Source organism: Rhinatrema bivittatum, chromosome 2, assembly GCF_901001135.1.
Source record: "Rhinatrema bivittatum chromosome 2, aRhiBiv1.1, whole genome shotgun sequence".
Lineage (NCBI taxonomy): Eukaryota > Metazoa > Chordata > Amphibia > Gymnophiona > Rhinatrematidae > Rhinatrema > Rhinatrema bivittatum.
The window spans coordinates 450,997,746-451,015,230 of NC_042616.1; the positions used below are offsets into that span (position 1 = coordinate 450,997,746).

The 17,485-nt window shown below is 40.9% G+C and overlaps 1 protein-coding gene across 1 annotated transcript in view; it reads right to left on the reverse strand.

Annotated features, from left to right (window-relative positions):
* Positions 1 to 13,432: 13,432 nt before the first annotated feature.
* Positions 13,433 to 17,485, reverse strand: part of PLBD1 (phospholipase B domain containing 1) — a 68,167-nt gene continuing 64,114 nt past the window's right edge. Inside the window, 3 exon segments of the mRNA XM_029590348.1 lie at positions 13,433 to 14,269; positions 14,272 to 14,404; positions 14,607 to 14,713. Coding sequence (XP_029446208.1) covers positions 14,238 to 14,269; positions 14,272 to 14,404; positions 14,607 to 14,713 — 272 coding nt within the window. The 3' untranslated portion in view covers positions 13,433 to 14,237.

Genomic DNA, 17,485 nt, shown 5'->3' on the forward strand with positions numbered 1-17,485 from the left:
CCGGCATTCTCATTAACATGCTAAACTTGCATTCCATAATGCTTATGTATGAGGTCTAACTAATGAGAAAAAAATTCACTTTTCCACTGCATGTAGGGTGGTATAAATGTGTCTGATTGATTGTGGTACATCAGTATTCATCATTTTGGATATTTTATAACATGCGCATGGTGGGCTTTTTCCCAGTTCCCTCTCAGTCTTCTCCAATTAAGGAATGGACTGGGAGGGAATTTCCCTGCCCCCCCCACCTAATCTTCCTCCCTTTTCCCCTCTCCACCCCGACCCCTAAAACTATCCTAGCTAACCCTTTTTTTTTTAATTTTTTAACTTACCTGCTCTGATGAGAAGTAAATTATGGGCACTGGCCAGCGTGCACTTCCCTGGGACAGCTTCTAATGGGGCTGTCCCGACCCACCCCTCCCCAACAAGACCCCACCCCCACCCCTTTCTTCTGGCCCAGCATTTCTGCGCATGGCTGGACCCTTTTGAAAATGTGCAGGGGGGGGGGGGGGGAGACCAAGATGGCTGCTGCATGAGAAAGGAGAGTGAGAGCCCACTCTATTTCTGATGCCTTTTCTTCTAAAATTACCATAATCCAGATAGCTGATATCAAGTGCAAGGCTAAGGTAAGGGAGATTGTATCCAGTTCTCCAGTGCCAATTTTACACTAACCCCTGAATTTTACACACACACAGGGCTTTTAAAATTCAGGCTAAAGCTTTTTCATACCCTACATCCCTTGCATTTCAGTTGCTTGGATATTTTTAAACCAAGGAAATGAAAAACTAGTCAGGAGGATTTTAAAGAGACCCTCATATGTGGGAATGATATTACATTTGCTCAACAATGTTCCCAATTTTGGAATGCAAAGCGTTTTATTTCGCTCTTACTTTTTGATCATTGGGTTCTAGATGTTATACAAACAAAACATCTTTTTAAGGAGTTTTTGGGAAATTACATTAAAAAAGTTATGAAACAAGAGCTTGCATCACTTATTTTAATGATGTTGATCCAAAGAAAGTCCTTTCAATATTCTGACAACACTGAGTTGCATTGCCCACCACAGTGTGTGTGTTTTCTTCAGGGGCAATAATAAAATGAAAGTTCTCTGTATTAATAACTCAAATTTCAATCGATAACTATTTCCCAATGACATGTTACAGCTCACGTCTTCCTTCCGACAAAATTTTCAAGTTTAAATACTAAATGGACCAATCAAAACTTAAGGCTAAACTCACTCACCCAATGTGAACCTGGCTGTATTAAATCAGTAAAAACCTATGATTTCATTTAGTCCTCGTGATGAAAGAGTCCAAGCAAAACATCTATTGTTCTTTAAAATTGTCAGTCAGCTGTATTACCACCCCATTGTGAAATTACAGCTGGATCAATGACAGACCATTGCAAGTCTTCAAAATTTATGATTACAAGTCAGGCAGTGTTTTACAATTGGAACATCCTCTTTACATGTGTTCAATTGAGTCCAGTGTTCCCGGATTCAAACTTTAATGGGACGTAATGTTCTACCCACCTACACTAAAGGGCAATCACACTTAATAAAGTAAACATTCACTGAATTACAATTTGGGGGGAAAAAAAATCCTTGTGTATTGAACATGTATGCTAGGGTGTTCCCACACAGCACCTGAGAGAGTAGTCTCACAAAGATCACAGTCATTGCATGGGTAATGGCCTGTCATTACAGATGTAGCTGCTGCAGGGTATTCAACAGGTAATATTGCCTTAATTTGATCCCTAATGTTCTGACCCCTCTTATAGAAAATAAGTGGAAATTCATAAGAAATAGAGTGAAGGGCAAGTATATCCCAATGGTGACGGATGCTCTGGGCAACAAATGCTGATTAATATGAATGAGGAACACCACACACCAATTCAGTTGCTGATGGCTTTGATTGATATTGTAAAGAAGTGTACATCTATTAGGACAATATGCCTTCTTCACTGCAGACATCAGATAACCTCATGTAAAGAACCAGCCCACTAAAAAGAAGGATTAACTTTTGAATTCTTCCTTAGTGGAGCAAATCCACAGAATGCGGAAAATATTGGCTGACTAGAAGTCCCTTTTTGAATGCCAAGAGGTGAAATGACAACTTTCAAGAGATGATTGCGTTCAGTTGCTTTTCGAAAAATCATTGTCTGTAAATTATCTTGTTGTTTATTAATTAGAATGTCCAAAATTGCAATCTGGTGAGTGTGATACTGTTGCGTCCGTCACTGCTCGACGCAGTCACTCTGCCCTCTTTACCTCTGTGGAGACTCCCTCCGGATCTGATGGACGGCTGGCTACCATGGCATCTCCCTCCGGCGTCCTTGGACCGGCTCGATGCTGCAAATCCGCCATCTTGTCCTGATGCCTAGGGCACGCGCGCGTCCCGACTCTTGTAGCAGCAAGGGCGTGAACCTCAGGGGCGTCCCCCTGAGATGACGTCATCTGCTTCCAATATTTAAAGGTCTTTGAAAACGCTAACAAACCAAGTTAGCAAGGATACAGATAAGCATATGGCTACGGACTCGCTTCGGCTATCCAAGCTACTCTGCCTCCTCGGACTTACCAGGGATACCTGCTCCTCAGGGGCCTCGCTCTTTTCTTTACTTTCAGATTACAGATAGGAACCGGTACTCACTCCTCGAGGGCCCATGTTCCTGGACACTCTGAAGATTCTCTACTGCCTGGAAGCTATCACTGCTACAAATAAATGTGAGTTACCATCGCTCTCTCAGAGCTTGCCCTGGAACCAGGTACTCGCTCCTCGAGAGCCTAATCCTTTCCAGCTCCTGAGCTTACTTGAGACCTTTCGTGAGTTTTGTCATCTAGTTCTATTTGTGAACTCTGCCTACTCACTTTCTAGTTTTGCAACAGCTCAGCCATCCTGGGATCGTTGTTCCAGTACCTAAGGGACTACAGCCCTGCCGGGCATATCAGCTCACTACTGCCATCTCTGGTGGTTTCTAATAACCTGTTTAATAAAAGAACTAATGTGTGTCTGTCTCCATACTCCAGCCTAGCCTATGGTCCTTCTCGGGGTATCCTCCCGAGAGCGTGGTCATCTACCATTGGCCCAGGGATCCACCCACAACTATATCAGATTCATTACAGATTGCTACTCCTTAGCAAGACTATATCTGAGATACTACAAGATTGCTGACCCCTCTCTCTCCAGGAACCCACTACACAGAGCTTTCTCTACAGATTGCTCCTCCTATCTGATTGTTCCTCTCATCAAGCATCTTCTCCATAACAGATTGCTAACTCGAGCAGCAGATATACAACAGATTGCTATCTCCCTAGCACATTGCTAACAGTCATTTAACAGATACACAATGGTAAATTGCAAAAATTGATCAACAGAATTCATCCATTCATGAAATCTGTAATTGTTCTTTGGTAGAATTCCAAAGAAAGACAAGATCTATTTATTGCACCCACCATAACATTTTAGGAAAATCAGATGTGTAAATGGATGTTTTCCCATATTCTTCCATCACTAAATTAGTAACAAAAAGGGCTACTGCAAAGCTATATTTTTGGAGATAATCTCCTTCAAACATAAAATAATTATTAAATAGTACCAATTCAGCAAATTGTAATAAAAATTGGTTGAGTACACGATGCTGTACCCTTGGTCTGGATATAACCTTTTGGATGTCCTTCATAGTTGAATGTGTGAGAGGGAGAGAGCGCATCGTGTGTGAGACAGAGAGAGCATGTGTTAATGAGAAGGAGAGAGCATCTGTGTGTGTACGTGTGAGAGAGACACTGTATGTGAGTGAGGACATCAAGAAAGTGATTGAGAAAAAGCAAGAGTTTATTTATGTAAGAACATAAGAACATGCCATACTGGGTCAGACCAAGGGTCCATCAACCCAGCATCCTGTTTCCAACAGTGGCCAATCCAGACCATAAGAACCTGGCAAGTACCCAAAAACTAAGTCTATTCCATGGTACCATTGCTAGTAATAGCAGTGGCTATTTTCTAAGTCAACTTAATTAATAGCAGGTAATGGACTTCTCCTCCAAGACCTTAACCAATCCTTTTTTAAACACAGCTACACTAACTGCACTAACCACATCCTCTGGCAACAAATTCCAGAGTTTAATTGTGCATTGAGTGATAAAGAACTTTCTCCGATTAGTTTTAAATGTGCCACATGCTAACTTCATGGAGCGCCCCCTAGTCTATTATCCGAAAGAGTAAATAACCAATTCACATTTACCCATTCTAGATCTCTCATGATCTTAAAGACCTCTATCATATCCCCCCTCAGCAGTCTCTTCTCCAAGCTGAAAAGTCCTAACCTCTTTTGCCTTTCCTCATAGGGAAGCTGTTCCATTCCCCTTATCATTTTGGTAGCCCTTCTCTGTACCTTCTCCATCGCAATTATATCTTTTCTGAGATGCGGCGACCAGAATTGTACACAGTATTCAAGGTGCGGTCTCACCATGGAGCGATAAAGAGGCATTATGACATTTTCCGTTTTATTCACCATTCCCTTTCTAATAATTCCCAACATTCTGTTTACTTTTTTGACTGCCGCAGCACACTGAACCGACAATTTCAATGTGTTATCCACTATGACGCCTAGATCTTTTTCTTGGGTTATAGCACCTAATATGGAACCTAACATTGTGTAACTATAGCATGGGTTATTTTTCCCTATATGCATCACCTTGCACTTATCCACATTAAATTTCATCTGCCATTTGGATGCCCAATTTTCCAGTCTCACAAGGTCTTCCTGCAATTTATCACAATCTGCTTGTGATTTAACTACTCTGAACAATTTTGTATCATCTGCAAATTTGATTTTCTCACTTGTCATATTTCTTTCCAGATCATTTATAAATATATTGAAAAGTAATGGTCCCAATACAGATCCCTGAGGCACTCCACTGCCCACTCCCTTCCACTGAACAAATTGTCCATTTAATCCTACTGTTTCCTGTCTTTTAGCCAGTTTGCAATCCATGAAAGGACATCACCACCTATCCCATGACTTTCTACTTTTCCTAGAAACCTCTCATGAGGAACTTTGTCAAACGCCTTCTGAAAATCCAAGTATACTACATCTACCGGTTCACCTTTATCCACATGTTTATTAACTCCTTCAAAAACGTGAAGCAGATTTGAAAGGCAAGACTTGCCTTGGGTAAAGCCATGCTGATTTTGTTCTATTAAACCATGTCTTTCTATATGTTCTGTGATTTTGATGTTTAGAACACTTTCCACTATTTTTCCTGGCACAGAAGTCAGGCTAACTGATCTGTAGTTTCCTGGATTGCCCCTGGAGCCCTTTTTAAATATGGGGGTTACATTAGCTATCCTCTAGTCTTCAGGTACAATGGATGATTTTAATGATAGGTTACAAATTTTTACTAATAGGTCTGAAACTTCATTTTTTAGTTCCTTCAGAACTCTGGGGTGCATACCATCTGGTCCAGGTGATTTACTACTCTTCAGTTTGTCAATCAGGTCTACAACATCTTCTAGGCTCACCGTGATTTGATTAAGTCCATCTGAATCATTACCCATGAAAACCTTCTCCAGTATGGGTACCTCCCCAACATCCTCTTCAGTAAACACCAAAGCAAAGAAATCATTTAATCTTTCCGCGATGGCCTTATCTTCTCTAAGTGCCCCTTTAACCCCTCGATCATCTAACGGTCCAACTGACTCCCTCACAGGCTTTCTGCTTCGGCTATATTTAAAAAAGGTTTTACTGTGAGTTTTTGCCTCTACTGCCAACTTCTTTTCAAATTCTCTCTTAGCCTGTCTTATCAATGTCTTACATTTAACTTGCCATCGTTTATGTATTATCCTATTTTCTTCTGTTGGATCCTTCTTCCAATTTTTGAATGAAGATTTTTGGCTAAAATAGCTTCTTTCACCTCCCCTTTTAAGCATGCCGGTAATCATTTTGTCTTCCTTCCACCTTTCTTAATGTGTGGAATATATCTGGACTGTGCTTCTAGAATGGTTTTTTTTTTTTTTTTTTTTTTGTTTTTTTTTTTAAACAATGACCCTACCTCTTGCATACTTTTTACTTTTGTAGCTGCTCCTTTCAGTTTTTTTCTAACAATTTTTCTCATTTTATCAAAGTTTCCCTTTTTACGAGAGCCGTAGATTTGCATACTGTTCCTCTTCCAGTCATTAATTCAAATTTGATCATATTATGATCACTATTGCCAAGCAGCCCCATCACCATTACCTCTCTCACCAAATCCTGTGCTCCACTGAGAATTAGATCTAAAATTGCTCCCTCTCTCATCAGTTCCTTAACCAATTGCTCCATAAAGCTATCATTTATTCCATCCAGGAATGTTATCTCTCTAGTGTGTCCCGATGATACATTTACCCAGTCAATATTGGGGTAATTGAAGTCTCCCATTATTACCGCACTACCAATTTGGTTAACTTCCCTAATTTCTCTTAGCATTTCACTGTCTGTCTCACCATCTTGACCAGGTGGATGGTAGTATACCCCTATCACTATAGTCTTCCCCGATACACAAGAGATTTCTACCCATAAAGATTCAATTTTGCATTTAGTCTCATGCAGGATGTTTATCCTGTTGGACTCTATGCCATCCCGGACATAAAGCGCCACACCGCCTCCCGGGTGCTCCTCTCTGTCATTGCGATATAATTTGTACCCCAGTATAGCACTTTCCCATTGGTTGTCCTCCTTCCACCAAGTCTCTGTGATGCCAATTAAGTCTATGTCATCATTCACTGCTATACATTCTAATTCTCCCATCTTACTTCTTAGACTTCGGGCATTAGCCTACAAACATTTCAAAGTTTGTTTTTTGTTTGTATTTTCATTCTGCTTTTTAATTGATAGGGATGTTAGAATTTTTTAGCTCAGGTGAGTTTTTAGTTACAGGCATTTGGACTACTTTTCTTATTATTGGAACCTCACTGTCGGGATGCCCTAATTCTAATGCATCATTAGTATCCTTTGAAGATACCTCTCTCCGAACCATGCGCTGCTGAGCGACTGTCGGTTTTCCCCTTTGTTCTAGTTTAAAAGCTGCTCTATCTCCTTTTTAAAGGTTAGTGCCAGCAGTCTGGTTCCACACTGGTTAAGGTGGAGCCCATCCCTTCAGAAGAGACTCCCCCTTCCCCAAAAGGTTCCCCAGTTCCTAACAAAACGTAATCCCTCTTCCTTGCACCATCTTCTCATCCACGCATTGAGACTCCGGAGTTCTGCCTGCCTCTGGTGACCTGTGCGTGGAACAGGGCACATTTCAGAGAATACTACCCTGGAGGCTCTGGATTTAAGTTTTCTACCCAAGAGTCTAAATTTGGCTTTCAGAACCTCCCTCCCACATTTTCCTATGTCGTTGGTGCCCACATGTACCACAACAGCCGGCTCTTCCCCAGCACTGTCTAAAATCCTATCTAGGTGACATGTGAGGTTCGCCACCTTCGCACCAGGTAGGCATGTTACCAGGCGATCCTCATGCCCACCAGCCACCCAGCTGTCTACATTCCTAATAATCGAATCACCAACTATGACGGACGACCTAACCCTTCCCTCCTGGGCAGTAGGCCTTGGGGAGATATCCTCAGTACGAAAGGATAGTGCATCACCTGGAGAGCAGGTCCTTGCTACAGGATCCTTTCCTGCTACACCAGGTTGATGCTCTCCAATCATGAGACCTTCTTCCTCCAAGGCAGCAATGGTCCCAGAACAGATCCCTGAGGCACTCCACTATACATCTTTTTCCATGGGAAAATTTACCATTTAGCCCTACTCTCTGTTTTCTATCTTTTAACCAACTGGCAATCCACAATAGGACTCTGCCCCCTATCCCATGATTTTTAATTTCCTAAGAAGTCTCTCCTGAGGGCCTTTATCAAATGCTTTCTGGAAATCCAGATACACTATAATCAACTAGCTCATCCTTATCCACATGTTTATTGATGCCCTCAAAAACAAAATGTAGCAGATATGTGAGGTAAGACTTCCCTTGGCTAAATCCATGTTTCTAGTGTATTGGCTTTGTCACATTAAACTATGCTTATCTATATGTTCAACAATTTTGAACATATAGATAAGCATTTAAAAAATGGTGTTACATTGGCAAGCCCCAGTCTTCAGGTCCCATATATGATGTTACTAATAGTTTTCAAATTTCCAATAGCAGGTCCGCAATTTTATTTCTCAGTTCTTTCAGCAAAAGTGTCCACTTACTAATAATTGGCTCTGACACAAGAACAAATTTTGAATGTCTTAATAAAAGTTGAGGGTAAGTTAAACTCATCTAGTGTATACCACAAGTAGGGCCACTAAATTCTGTCCAAAGCTGGGTTTACATCTAATGACAATACAAAGTATGGAAGGTTTTTTTCCCCCTTTTGACTACAGCAGTCATGTTGGTTGGAAGCAATTGGTACATGAACCTATCCATAATCACACCCTTGATTTGATATTTATTTTAAGATTCTTTAGTAAACTACAGGCTACCTGTTCTGACTCATACTGAAGTATCCTGGACTAAACTTATATAAATAGTTTTAAAAATCAGCTTGGCAGCTGAGCACTGTAAGAGTATGGCTACACACTACTTTAAAAGAGGTCATGTTGGTACTGACTTGCTTTGTTCCCATTAGGTACCAAAGCTTACTCATATCTAACTCTAATGTTAAATTTTGTTGTTGACATCTGGCATGAATTCTTGAGTCAGACTGCAGATGAAATATTTAAGTTAACTGTATGAAGATCAAATTAGTGCACGATGGTTTTCCAATGAATTAAGGAAAAAAAAAAAAGTTTTGCATTGGCTAGAACGTAAATGGGGGAAGACTAATTCCAATGTGCTCAGTAGTTATCAGATACAACCTGCCTGATTGTAATAAGAAAGTTTAAAACAGTAATATTTTACTACTTTCTCAATATGAAGCTTATGCTCCCTTCTTTCACAGGTTTTCTGACCTTTGTATTTGATTTTCAGCTGAAACATATCCCTCTATTTTGCAAACCAATGCAGTGGGACCAGAATAGGAACATTTCATGCTGGTTACCCAAGAAGAAATTACTCCGATGATTGGTACGATGAACTCCACCACTTGTCCATTAAATACAGTAGACACTGTTTTACAAAAGGTTCTATTACTAACATCATTATATCTCTATGATGGAAAGATATCTATCTTCAGAACTGGTGACTTTGACCTGCCCTAGCTTGAAAATGAGTAGTTTAAATCAAGCTAAATTCACTAATTGCTGACCCATCTCCTCCCTATCTATTTAGCTAATTGAATCAGAAGGATTAAAGTAGTTGCAAGTTTTTATAGATGAGCATTCTGTTTTAGACAACTACCAGTTTGGTTTTCAAGCAACTTAAAGTACAGAAGAGTTTGCTGCTCTCCAGTTTAGATATTTTTCATCATGGTTTTTGTCTGGCGCAAATTATATCCTTATGCTATTAGACATATTTTCAGCTTTTAACACCATAAGTCATCAAATTCTTCTAACCCATTTTGCTAATCTGGAAATAACAATAGTGCTAAAATAATTTTCATCTTATTTGTCTGATCATCTGCACAGTTAAAAAAAAAAAAAAAACACCCAACAAACAGGGTCTGCAGTGTCTACATAGTTTCCACCTTCTTTAATATCTATCTAGACCCAATTTGTCATCTTTTGGCTGACCGGAGTGTAAGCTATAGGATTTATGCTGACAACATTCACTTTTTCCTTCCAATTTGAACATTAACTGATTTGCTCTCATTTCAACTACTTTAAGGCCGATGAAATAAAGTGTGCCCAGCCTAGCCACAGCTTAACGAGCAGTTGGACGTGCGTTTTGGATGCGCATCCATAACCTCTGATGCAATAAGGGAATCAGTGCATCCAAAACGTGCTTCCAAACAAAGGCGTAGCTAATAGCACTCATCACCGATAAATGCCATGTAGATGATGCTATTGGCCCGCAATGCAAAAAATCCCCATGCGCCCAACGCGCACTTTCTAACCCGTAAATTTTACGCCTGCCCTTTAGGAAGAACCACAAAAAGTAGCACCAATATATACCCACAATATAAAAGCTCCGAGCCTATCGTGCTGGTAAATAGCTGCTACAGAAAAAGACAGATGCTCGTAAATTGAGCATTCGTTTTCCTAAGCCACGTTCAGCCACACCTCTTGGGCGCCCATTGCCATGGACGCGCTAGGGCCGCACAATTTATCCCTAGAGCTTCCTTTTCAGCGCAGCAGCTCATTTACTTATTGCATTGAGTGCCCAGAGACGATTATGTGTTTGATATTAAAAAAAAAAAAAAAGCACGTGCCCAGTTTGGACGCATGTTTTTAGCATGACCACATTACATTGGCTGATCACAGGCTAACCATAAACACTGAGCAAATGGAGATGATTATATTGAATAGCTTTTCAGCCCCTGGAGCTCCAATGTTCTTCCACTTTGAGAAGTGAGAGGTGCCGATTTCCTCAAAGGTCAGAAATTGCGGTGTGATCAACGCTAACCTTTCTTTGGAAGCACAGGTGAAAGCAGTAGCAAGAGGAATGTTTCTCACGTTGGGGTTATTACTTGGCACATTTTCCACATGAAATTTCATCTGCCATGTAGAAGCCAGGTCTCTAGTCTCAAGTTCCTTCTGCAGTTCTTCATAATCTAAAGACTAGAAACAATTTTGCGTCCTCTACAAGTCTGGTCACCTCACGCTTTCCTTTTTCTAGATCATTTACGAATATGCTAAATAGCACAGGTCCCAGTACAGACCCCTGAAGCAATCCACTAGAGGCATTTCTCCATTTGGAAAATGAATCATTTAGTTCTACCCTGCTTTTTCCATTTCTTTCATCCATTTATCAATCCACAATAAGACACTGCCTCCAATTCCATGACCTCCTAAAGTTCCTGAGGAGTCTCATGAGGTACTCTGTCAAATGCCTTCTGATAGATCAAGTAACCATCAGTGGTTCTTCATGCTATCAGTGCCATCCTTCTCCTCCGCCATTTCCCTTAGAAACTGCAGAAGAGGTTGTGGAAACTCCTACCTGTTTTGCTTGTCTTCAGACTATTTCTGTACCAACTCCTTGCCATTGTCCTGTAGTTACTCTAGAATGTTTCCCCACTAGCCCAGCTCCCTGCATGCTGTTCCCAATACCTGCCTCCCCTCACCCCTGCTGCAATATATTTTAGTTCAGATGCCAGTAGCCTATCCACTGCCAGTACAATTTTTGCAGCAATAATGGGTGGTGTGCATGTGGAAGAGTGAACAGAAGCAAATTAATAACAGTTGGGAGAGAGAAGGTGAAATGAAGAATAAAAAAACAAAACAAAACCAGAGGGAAGAGAATAGATATATGGAAAGAAAGAAGTGGAGATACTTGGAGAGAAGGGAAGGGAGAGGTTCAGAAAATGAATGGAAAGAAAGACTACAGCACTGAAGACAGACTGATAGGAGAGATATGAACATTTTTGAGAGGGGAGAGTTGAGCAAGTGTTATGAAGGAGAAGAATGCAATATACATAGAGAAATGAACGAGACAAAGAGAAAAAAGGAAAGCAAAACAAAGTTTGAAAATAATACAGGAGATGTTAACACAAAAGTTAGAAAAACTACTTTAACTCTGAAAATAAAAAATAGTGTTATAATGTACATGTAAAGGGGGCTATGGCCCCCTTCACTAGACCTATGCTTATCCCACAGTAGGACACTAAAGTTGGTAGAGTGGCAAGTGGACTCAACCACTTTGTTATGGGCCTGTCTTCTAGGAGTGTTAGGAGTAGGGAGACTGAAAGGAAGTAAGCCTCTGGTTTCTTGTGTGTGTGTACTTTGGGAAAAGGGTACAACCCATCTTTGTCCCTGTGGCTCCATATTCTTTATGGAGTATACGGGGCCAAACCAACAGTTGTGGTGCTTCCAATATTTATAAGTAACTGACTCTGGGGAATCCATCAGTAGGGTGGAGAGTATTCCTACTCTGAGGGAATAATTCTCTCACTCTAGGATTATCTTTCTATGGGGAAAGGGAGACCCTGGTTGGAGTTCAAAATGAAAGGATTACACAGGACCCAGTGAGAAGTGTCAGGTGCCTGTCCAGAGATGACCAACCTGTGGAGAGAAGAGAAACATGAAGGAGAGAGTTGCTAAATTGGTGCTCTGTATCCAGTGAACTAGGAGTCCCAAGACGTGAAGGAGAGAGGTACACAGGAGAAAGTTTCAAGGATTGGGAATCAGGTTTCATCAAGGTTCCTTAGGAGACAGGGAGCCTTTAAATCCCAAGGAGATCCCCAGAGAGTGTAACAAAGAATATAACCCCCTTGACACATCTCATTACCTACATGTGGATTCAAATTGATTGAAAAACTGTACCACCTACATACACCATTTCATTTGAATAGTTCAATATTAAGTCAATTTTGGAATACCACACCTTGCGTCAAGATCTCCTTGGAACTGTTCCATTAATGCTGGAATTCCAATCCTCCTCTCACCATTCGCAGAATATGCACCAGTGTTTGAGAATGCGTCAGGGACTCAGCCCTGCTACTGAGTGTGCCCTATTTTACAGTTACACCTGGAGCAGGGCTACATATGTTTTCAATAAATGTAACTTCTTTGCATATTAAGTGTAGGCTTTACTATACATTAAACAGCAGGGGCATTCCAGCAATGGGAGATTCAAGATGAGTTAGTGGCTACTGTGATTGATAGGAGTCAATCCCCTCAGGAGTTGGGTCACTGGTCCAAAGTTTTAAAAAGGGGAACTGCTAGATTCCCGAGGGAGACGTACAGAAAAGGGAGTTGGCAAAAAAACAAAACACAATGTCCCGTTTTTTCCATATACCAAATGTAAATATTTGTATATATTTTGGAATATATATTTTTCCTCTAGTTCAATGACTTTCCCAAGGTTTACACAGAGTAGCGTAATTCTGTACCTTAGTATCGTTGTTCTCCCATCTTTACCCTGACTGCTAATCTTGTTATACACTAAGTTATATGTAAAGCTTGTTGCTGAATTTGCTGTTCAACTGTACACCGTTCAGATGTTCCAAACGATGATCGGTGTATTAAAAAAACCCACAAATAAATAAATAAAAATAATAATAAGAGGCTACTTGCAGTCTGTTTCGGAATAGGAGAGGGCAAGTATCTTTGGCTCCTGTCCTCAGAGGCAACATTGTCTTTCTTTCTCATCTGGTTGGAGAATTCCAAGGACAGTTCAAGCCCAAAGGTCTCTTTTCCTTAAATCCACAGGAGGGGAACCCTTGTCTGGATGACCGAGTGCACAAACAGGTCATTGTTACCATTTTCTTGGGAAAAGGATTATTAAATTCTGAAAGGGGATAGGAGAAGGAGATCCTTGGCCATTAGGGGGAAGACCCGCTTTCCAGCTGTTATCGCTATTCACATTGCTTGAGAGTTTGGCTTTTGAGATTTGTAGACAGTGTAAGAAGCTGCTTTTTGTGTTTTGGACTGTGTATTATTTTTGTATTACTAAACCTTTTTTTTTTTTTATTTGTTAAATTAGAGTAGACCACGTCTGTTATGGAACCCAACACTAGTTGTAAGGACTCTTTTCTTTGAAGTGACAGCGTGCGAGCGAGCGCCTGGGCCTTATAAAATTATCCTGTCCTCCTTAACACGAATGTGTCCCCTCCCCCCAAAATAATGCAAGGTAGAGTTGGTGCTTAACAGTCTCTAAAAATGGCGGTTACATAAGCAATATACACAACAAATGCCTATTTCTGTACCCTATGCCAATGCTAATTTATGAAAATAGACCACAGAATCTAAACTGATGCAGAATTTACTCACACTTGGCAAAGAATCTAACCCTGAGCTCACATAAGAAAATGGCACAAGCCTTCCTCCCCCCCCCCCCAAGTTGCGAGTGTACTCTGTGCACGTCTGTGCTTAAGGGCAGGTTACATTCAGCGTCCAAATCACTTTCTTGGTGCAGCACTTGGTTTTTCTAAGGACTGTAAGCACTTCTTCAGCATAAAGTTGCCATAATAGCACTGGCAGCAGAAATGTGAGCTAAGAACATCCCACATCCCCACCCCCCAACAATACAAAACATTGACTACACATCACCAGCCCACCACATGCACAGCCAAGCAAAAGCACTCCCAACTTCTCATGTACATGGAGCAAAGACGGATTTGTTGTTGGGTTGTTTTTTTTATAATCAAAGTTCCAATGTATATCTCTCTGCATATTCTATAGCTGTCTTACAAAATGGGTTGCATTGTGACAAAATCAAGTTGTAGACCTCTGGCAGGCCCTGGTGCTCCGTCTTATTAAAGCTGCTCCAGCGGAAAGGAGGCAGGCCGCCCTCCGTGGTTGGGCCACTGATAGCAAAAGCAGTAAATTTGGAGGCCATGCTGATATCTGCAACCTATGAAACACAAAACAAGGATGGTGAGGGGAGAGGTGTGTGTGGGGGGGGGGGGGGGGGGGGGGGAGAGCCAGCAGGGGTATAAGGAGGAACAGCAACATCTCCATGGAGAAAGCAGGGTGCAGGTAGAGCATGAAATTCACAGGGCCAGGGATTCAGTGAAGGCCACCATTCATGCTGGCCCACAACTCTGTACTTTTACCTTTGCATCATAGCAACCGTCTGGAGTTGGATTCTCATGGACCAAATCTCCCCGACAGCAGATAGTATTACAGGGGTCATGAGCTGCATAAGGATCTGCCTCGTAGTCTGGAAGAGGAAAAACAAAAAAATGAACACTACAAGTCAGTACTGAAGAGGATGTGCTCAGCCTGACCACCAGAGCTGTCAACTAGACATGAAATTGCAAGGTCTTTTCACTTGGAAAAACTGGGTGTGCAAGGGTAGTGCTGTTTTATTACTTTAGAAGATACACAGAGTGTATTATTGATTTGCCTATATCTTAACCCTTATGAATCAGGCCACCTTATAATTTCAATACTAATAAGATGATCATATGATTGTCACCACAGACAGCACAGCTTCATTAGCCTTGTGCCCCTCTCAGGTGTCTTACACATAGGAGGTAGCCAGCATCCGCCTCAAAGAAATGCCCACACAGAGCACTATAGAAATGTTAAGTGGCAATTAGGCAACTAGCAGAGTCTTACAGGAATGTAACAATATGAAAGAGCACCTGGAACACCACAGGAGAGAAGGGAACTCATTCTCCTAGAAGATCCCATTTCTGCAAACTTTGGCTCACTGCTGCATCAACTTGTTGAAAGATAGAGGATGCTATCAATATACTCGCATCTTTTGAAAATGTAGTAATAACCTCTTCTTAGCCCAGTAGGTTGGAAATCAGATTTTCTTTACTTACAAAGAAAGCAAGTTTGTTTACCTGTAAGCAGGGCTAAGCAGACAGCGGGATGAATTAGCCATGACATGTGGGAGACACTCAAACGGCAGCACACAAACCCATTTTCTGAGCTCAGTGAAAGTTTTACTGAACAAGCACAATGGTTCCCACATGTGCATGCTGTCTTGTGAGCTTAATACTCTTTAGCGAATTAGCTGCCTTTCCAGGAAGGCAGATGGGAAATAAGTATGGCTAATTTATCCTGCTGTCTACAGAGAACCCTGTTTAAGATAAGCAAACTTACTTTCTCTATCAACAGACAGAGCTGAATTAACCATGACAAGTGAGAAATTCCAAGCTGAGGGCTGTACAATGGAAGCACTTACTGAATAACCACCAGGCCCCACCAGTGGAGTGGCCTACTGGGTGAAAAAGTTGCAAAAAACTGCTTGCCCAGAACTACTGTCATCTCTTGACATGCTGTCTAGACAGTAGATGGGGGGTCAAGGTATGCATGGACAACCAAGTTGCAGCTTTGCAGATATCTTCAGAGGTGCGCCAATAAGTCACTATGGCTATAAGGATGATTAGGACATATTTTTCAGATATCATGATAGCCTAACATTGGAGATTATGTAGTAGCTTATTAGGTCAATGCAGAAGCAAACACTAAGAAGAACTTAAAAGTATTGTAGACAGCATTGTCCAAGAGAAGGTGAAAAGGTAATAAGGGAAAATGGAGAAGGAAGAGTCTTGTGAAATAGTGTTATGACAAAGTTGCTTCTGGAGTTTAATTTGCTAGATATTGCAGATTATTGGTAGGATGTAAAAAGATAATGAGCTAGGGACTAATGTATATTTTAGGTAAGAAAGAGGAACTGCGACAAAAGTATAATTGGTAAGAAATAGGGAGCTGCGGCAAAATTATTCATTATTGTGATTAGGCTTATATGATAAGTGATAGTTTGAACATGATTATACCCATTAATGGAGATTAAATTGGTTTTGCATAAAATAGAACATAAATAATTGACGTTCCTGTTTTGAACAGAACTGCTTTTCTTATTTTTATCTGTGGTTCTCTTTGTGCACAATTATTAAAAGAGGAAATTCTAACCACAGCAATTGACACTTTTTCAGTCTATTGCAGAAGTAAAAATGAGTCCTGGTAATCTAAGTAAATTAGATAAGCTTTGATAGAGTCTGATCTGTGTGCCACGGACCAATTTGACAAAAGCTCTTTTAGCAACTGCCACTCCTAATATATTAGGGTCAAAGGCAACAAATAACTGCAAGGCCTTTTGACGATGCAGTCCTTTTCAAGTAGTAAACCAAAGCCCTCTTATAGTCCAACAAATTAACAGCCTTCTCACTGTCATAAGCATGTGGCCTTGGGAAGAAAGTAGAAAACAATGTGAAAAGTCAACACCACTTTAGGAACAGATTTGGGGTGAATGCAAACGACTGCCTTACTGTGGAAGAACCGGAGATAGGGTGCACAGAGCACTCTAGCTTGTAATTCACCAACCTGTTGAGCAGACATGACTGCCACCAGAAACACCTTCCATGTGAGAAATTAAAAAGGAACCAAATCCAGTGGTTCAAATGAAGAATTGCATAAGCTGGGTTAAAGACGACGTTATGGTCCCTCAGCACTAGAGACAAGAGTACCACAATCCTTTCATAAATATGAGAGAGCAGAAATTACCTACCTGATGAAGTGTAGGTAAAGCAGTACCGCAAAAGAGTAGAGTAATTATTATATTGGAACCTTCAACTATTTAATACCAGGTAGGTAGGTATGTGTGTGTCTGTCTGTCTGTCTGTCTGTCTGTCTGGGGGGGGGGGGGGGGGGGGGGAATTGACATAGAAAAAAAAACCCCAAAAAAACCGCAACTTATGGGTTTACAACCTGGAACGATTAAAACAGCATCTCAACTCAATACCACACCTAGAGCCCCTTATTAGTAGTATCATGCATAAGAAATCACCATACCTAGATAGAATATTAAAAATATTTACTACAAACTTGAAGGAAAAGAAAGAAAAACAAACAATGAATCTGAATGGTTAGCAACAATGAACAACCGGTATAAAATACCTAGCACCGTGCTAAAAGCAGTCAAATTCTACAGGAAAGGGAGCAGAGGGAAAATGATACAGTAAATATATAGTTTAGC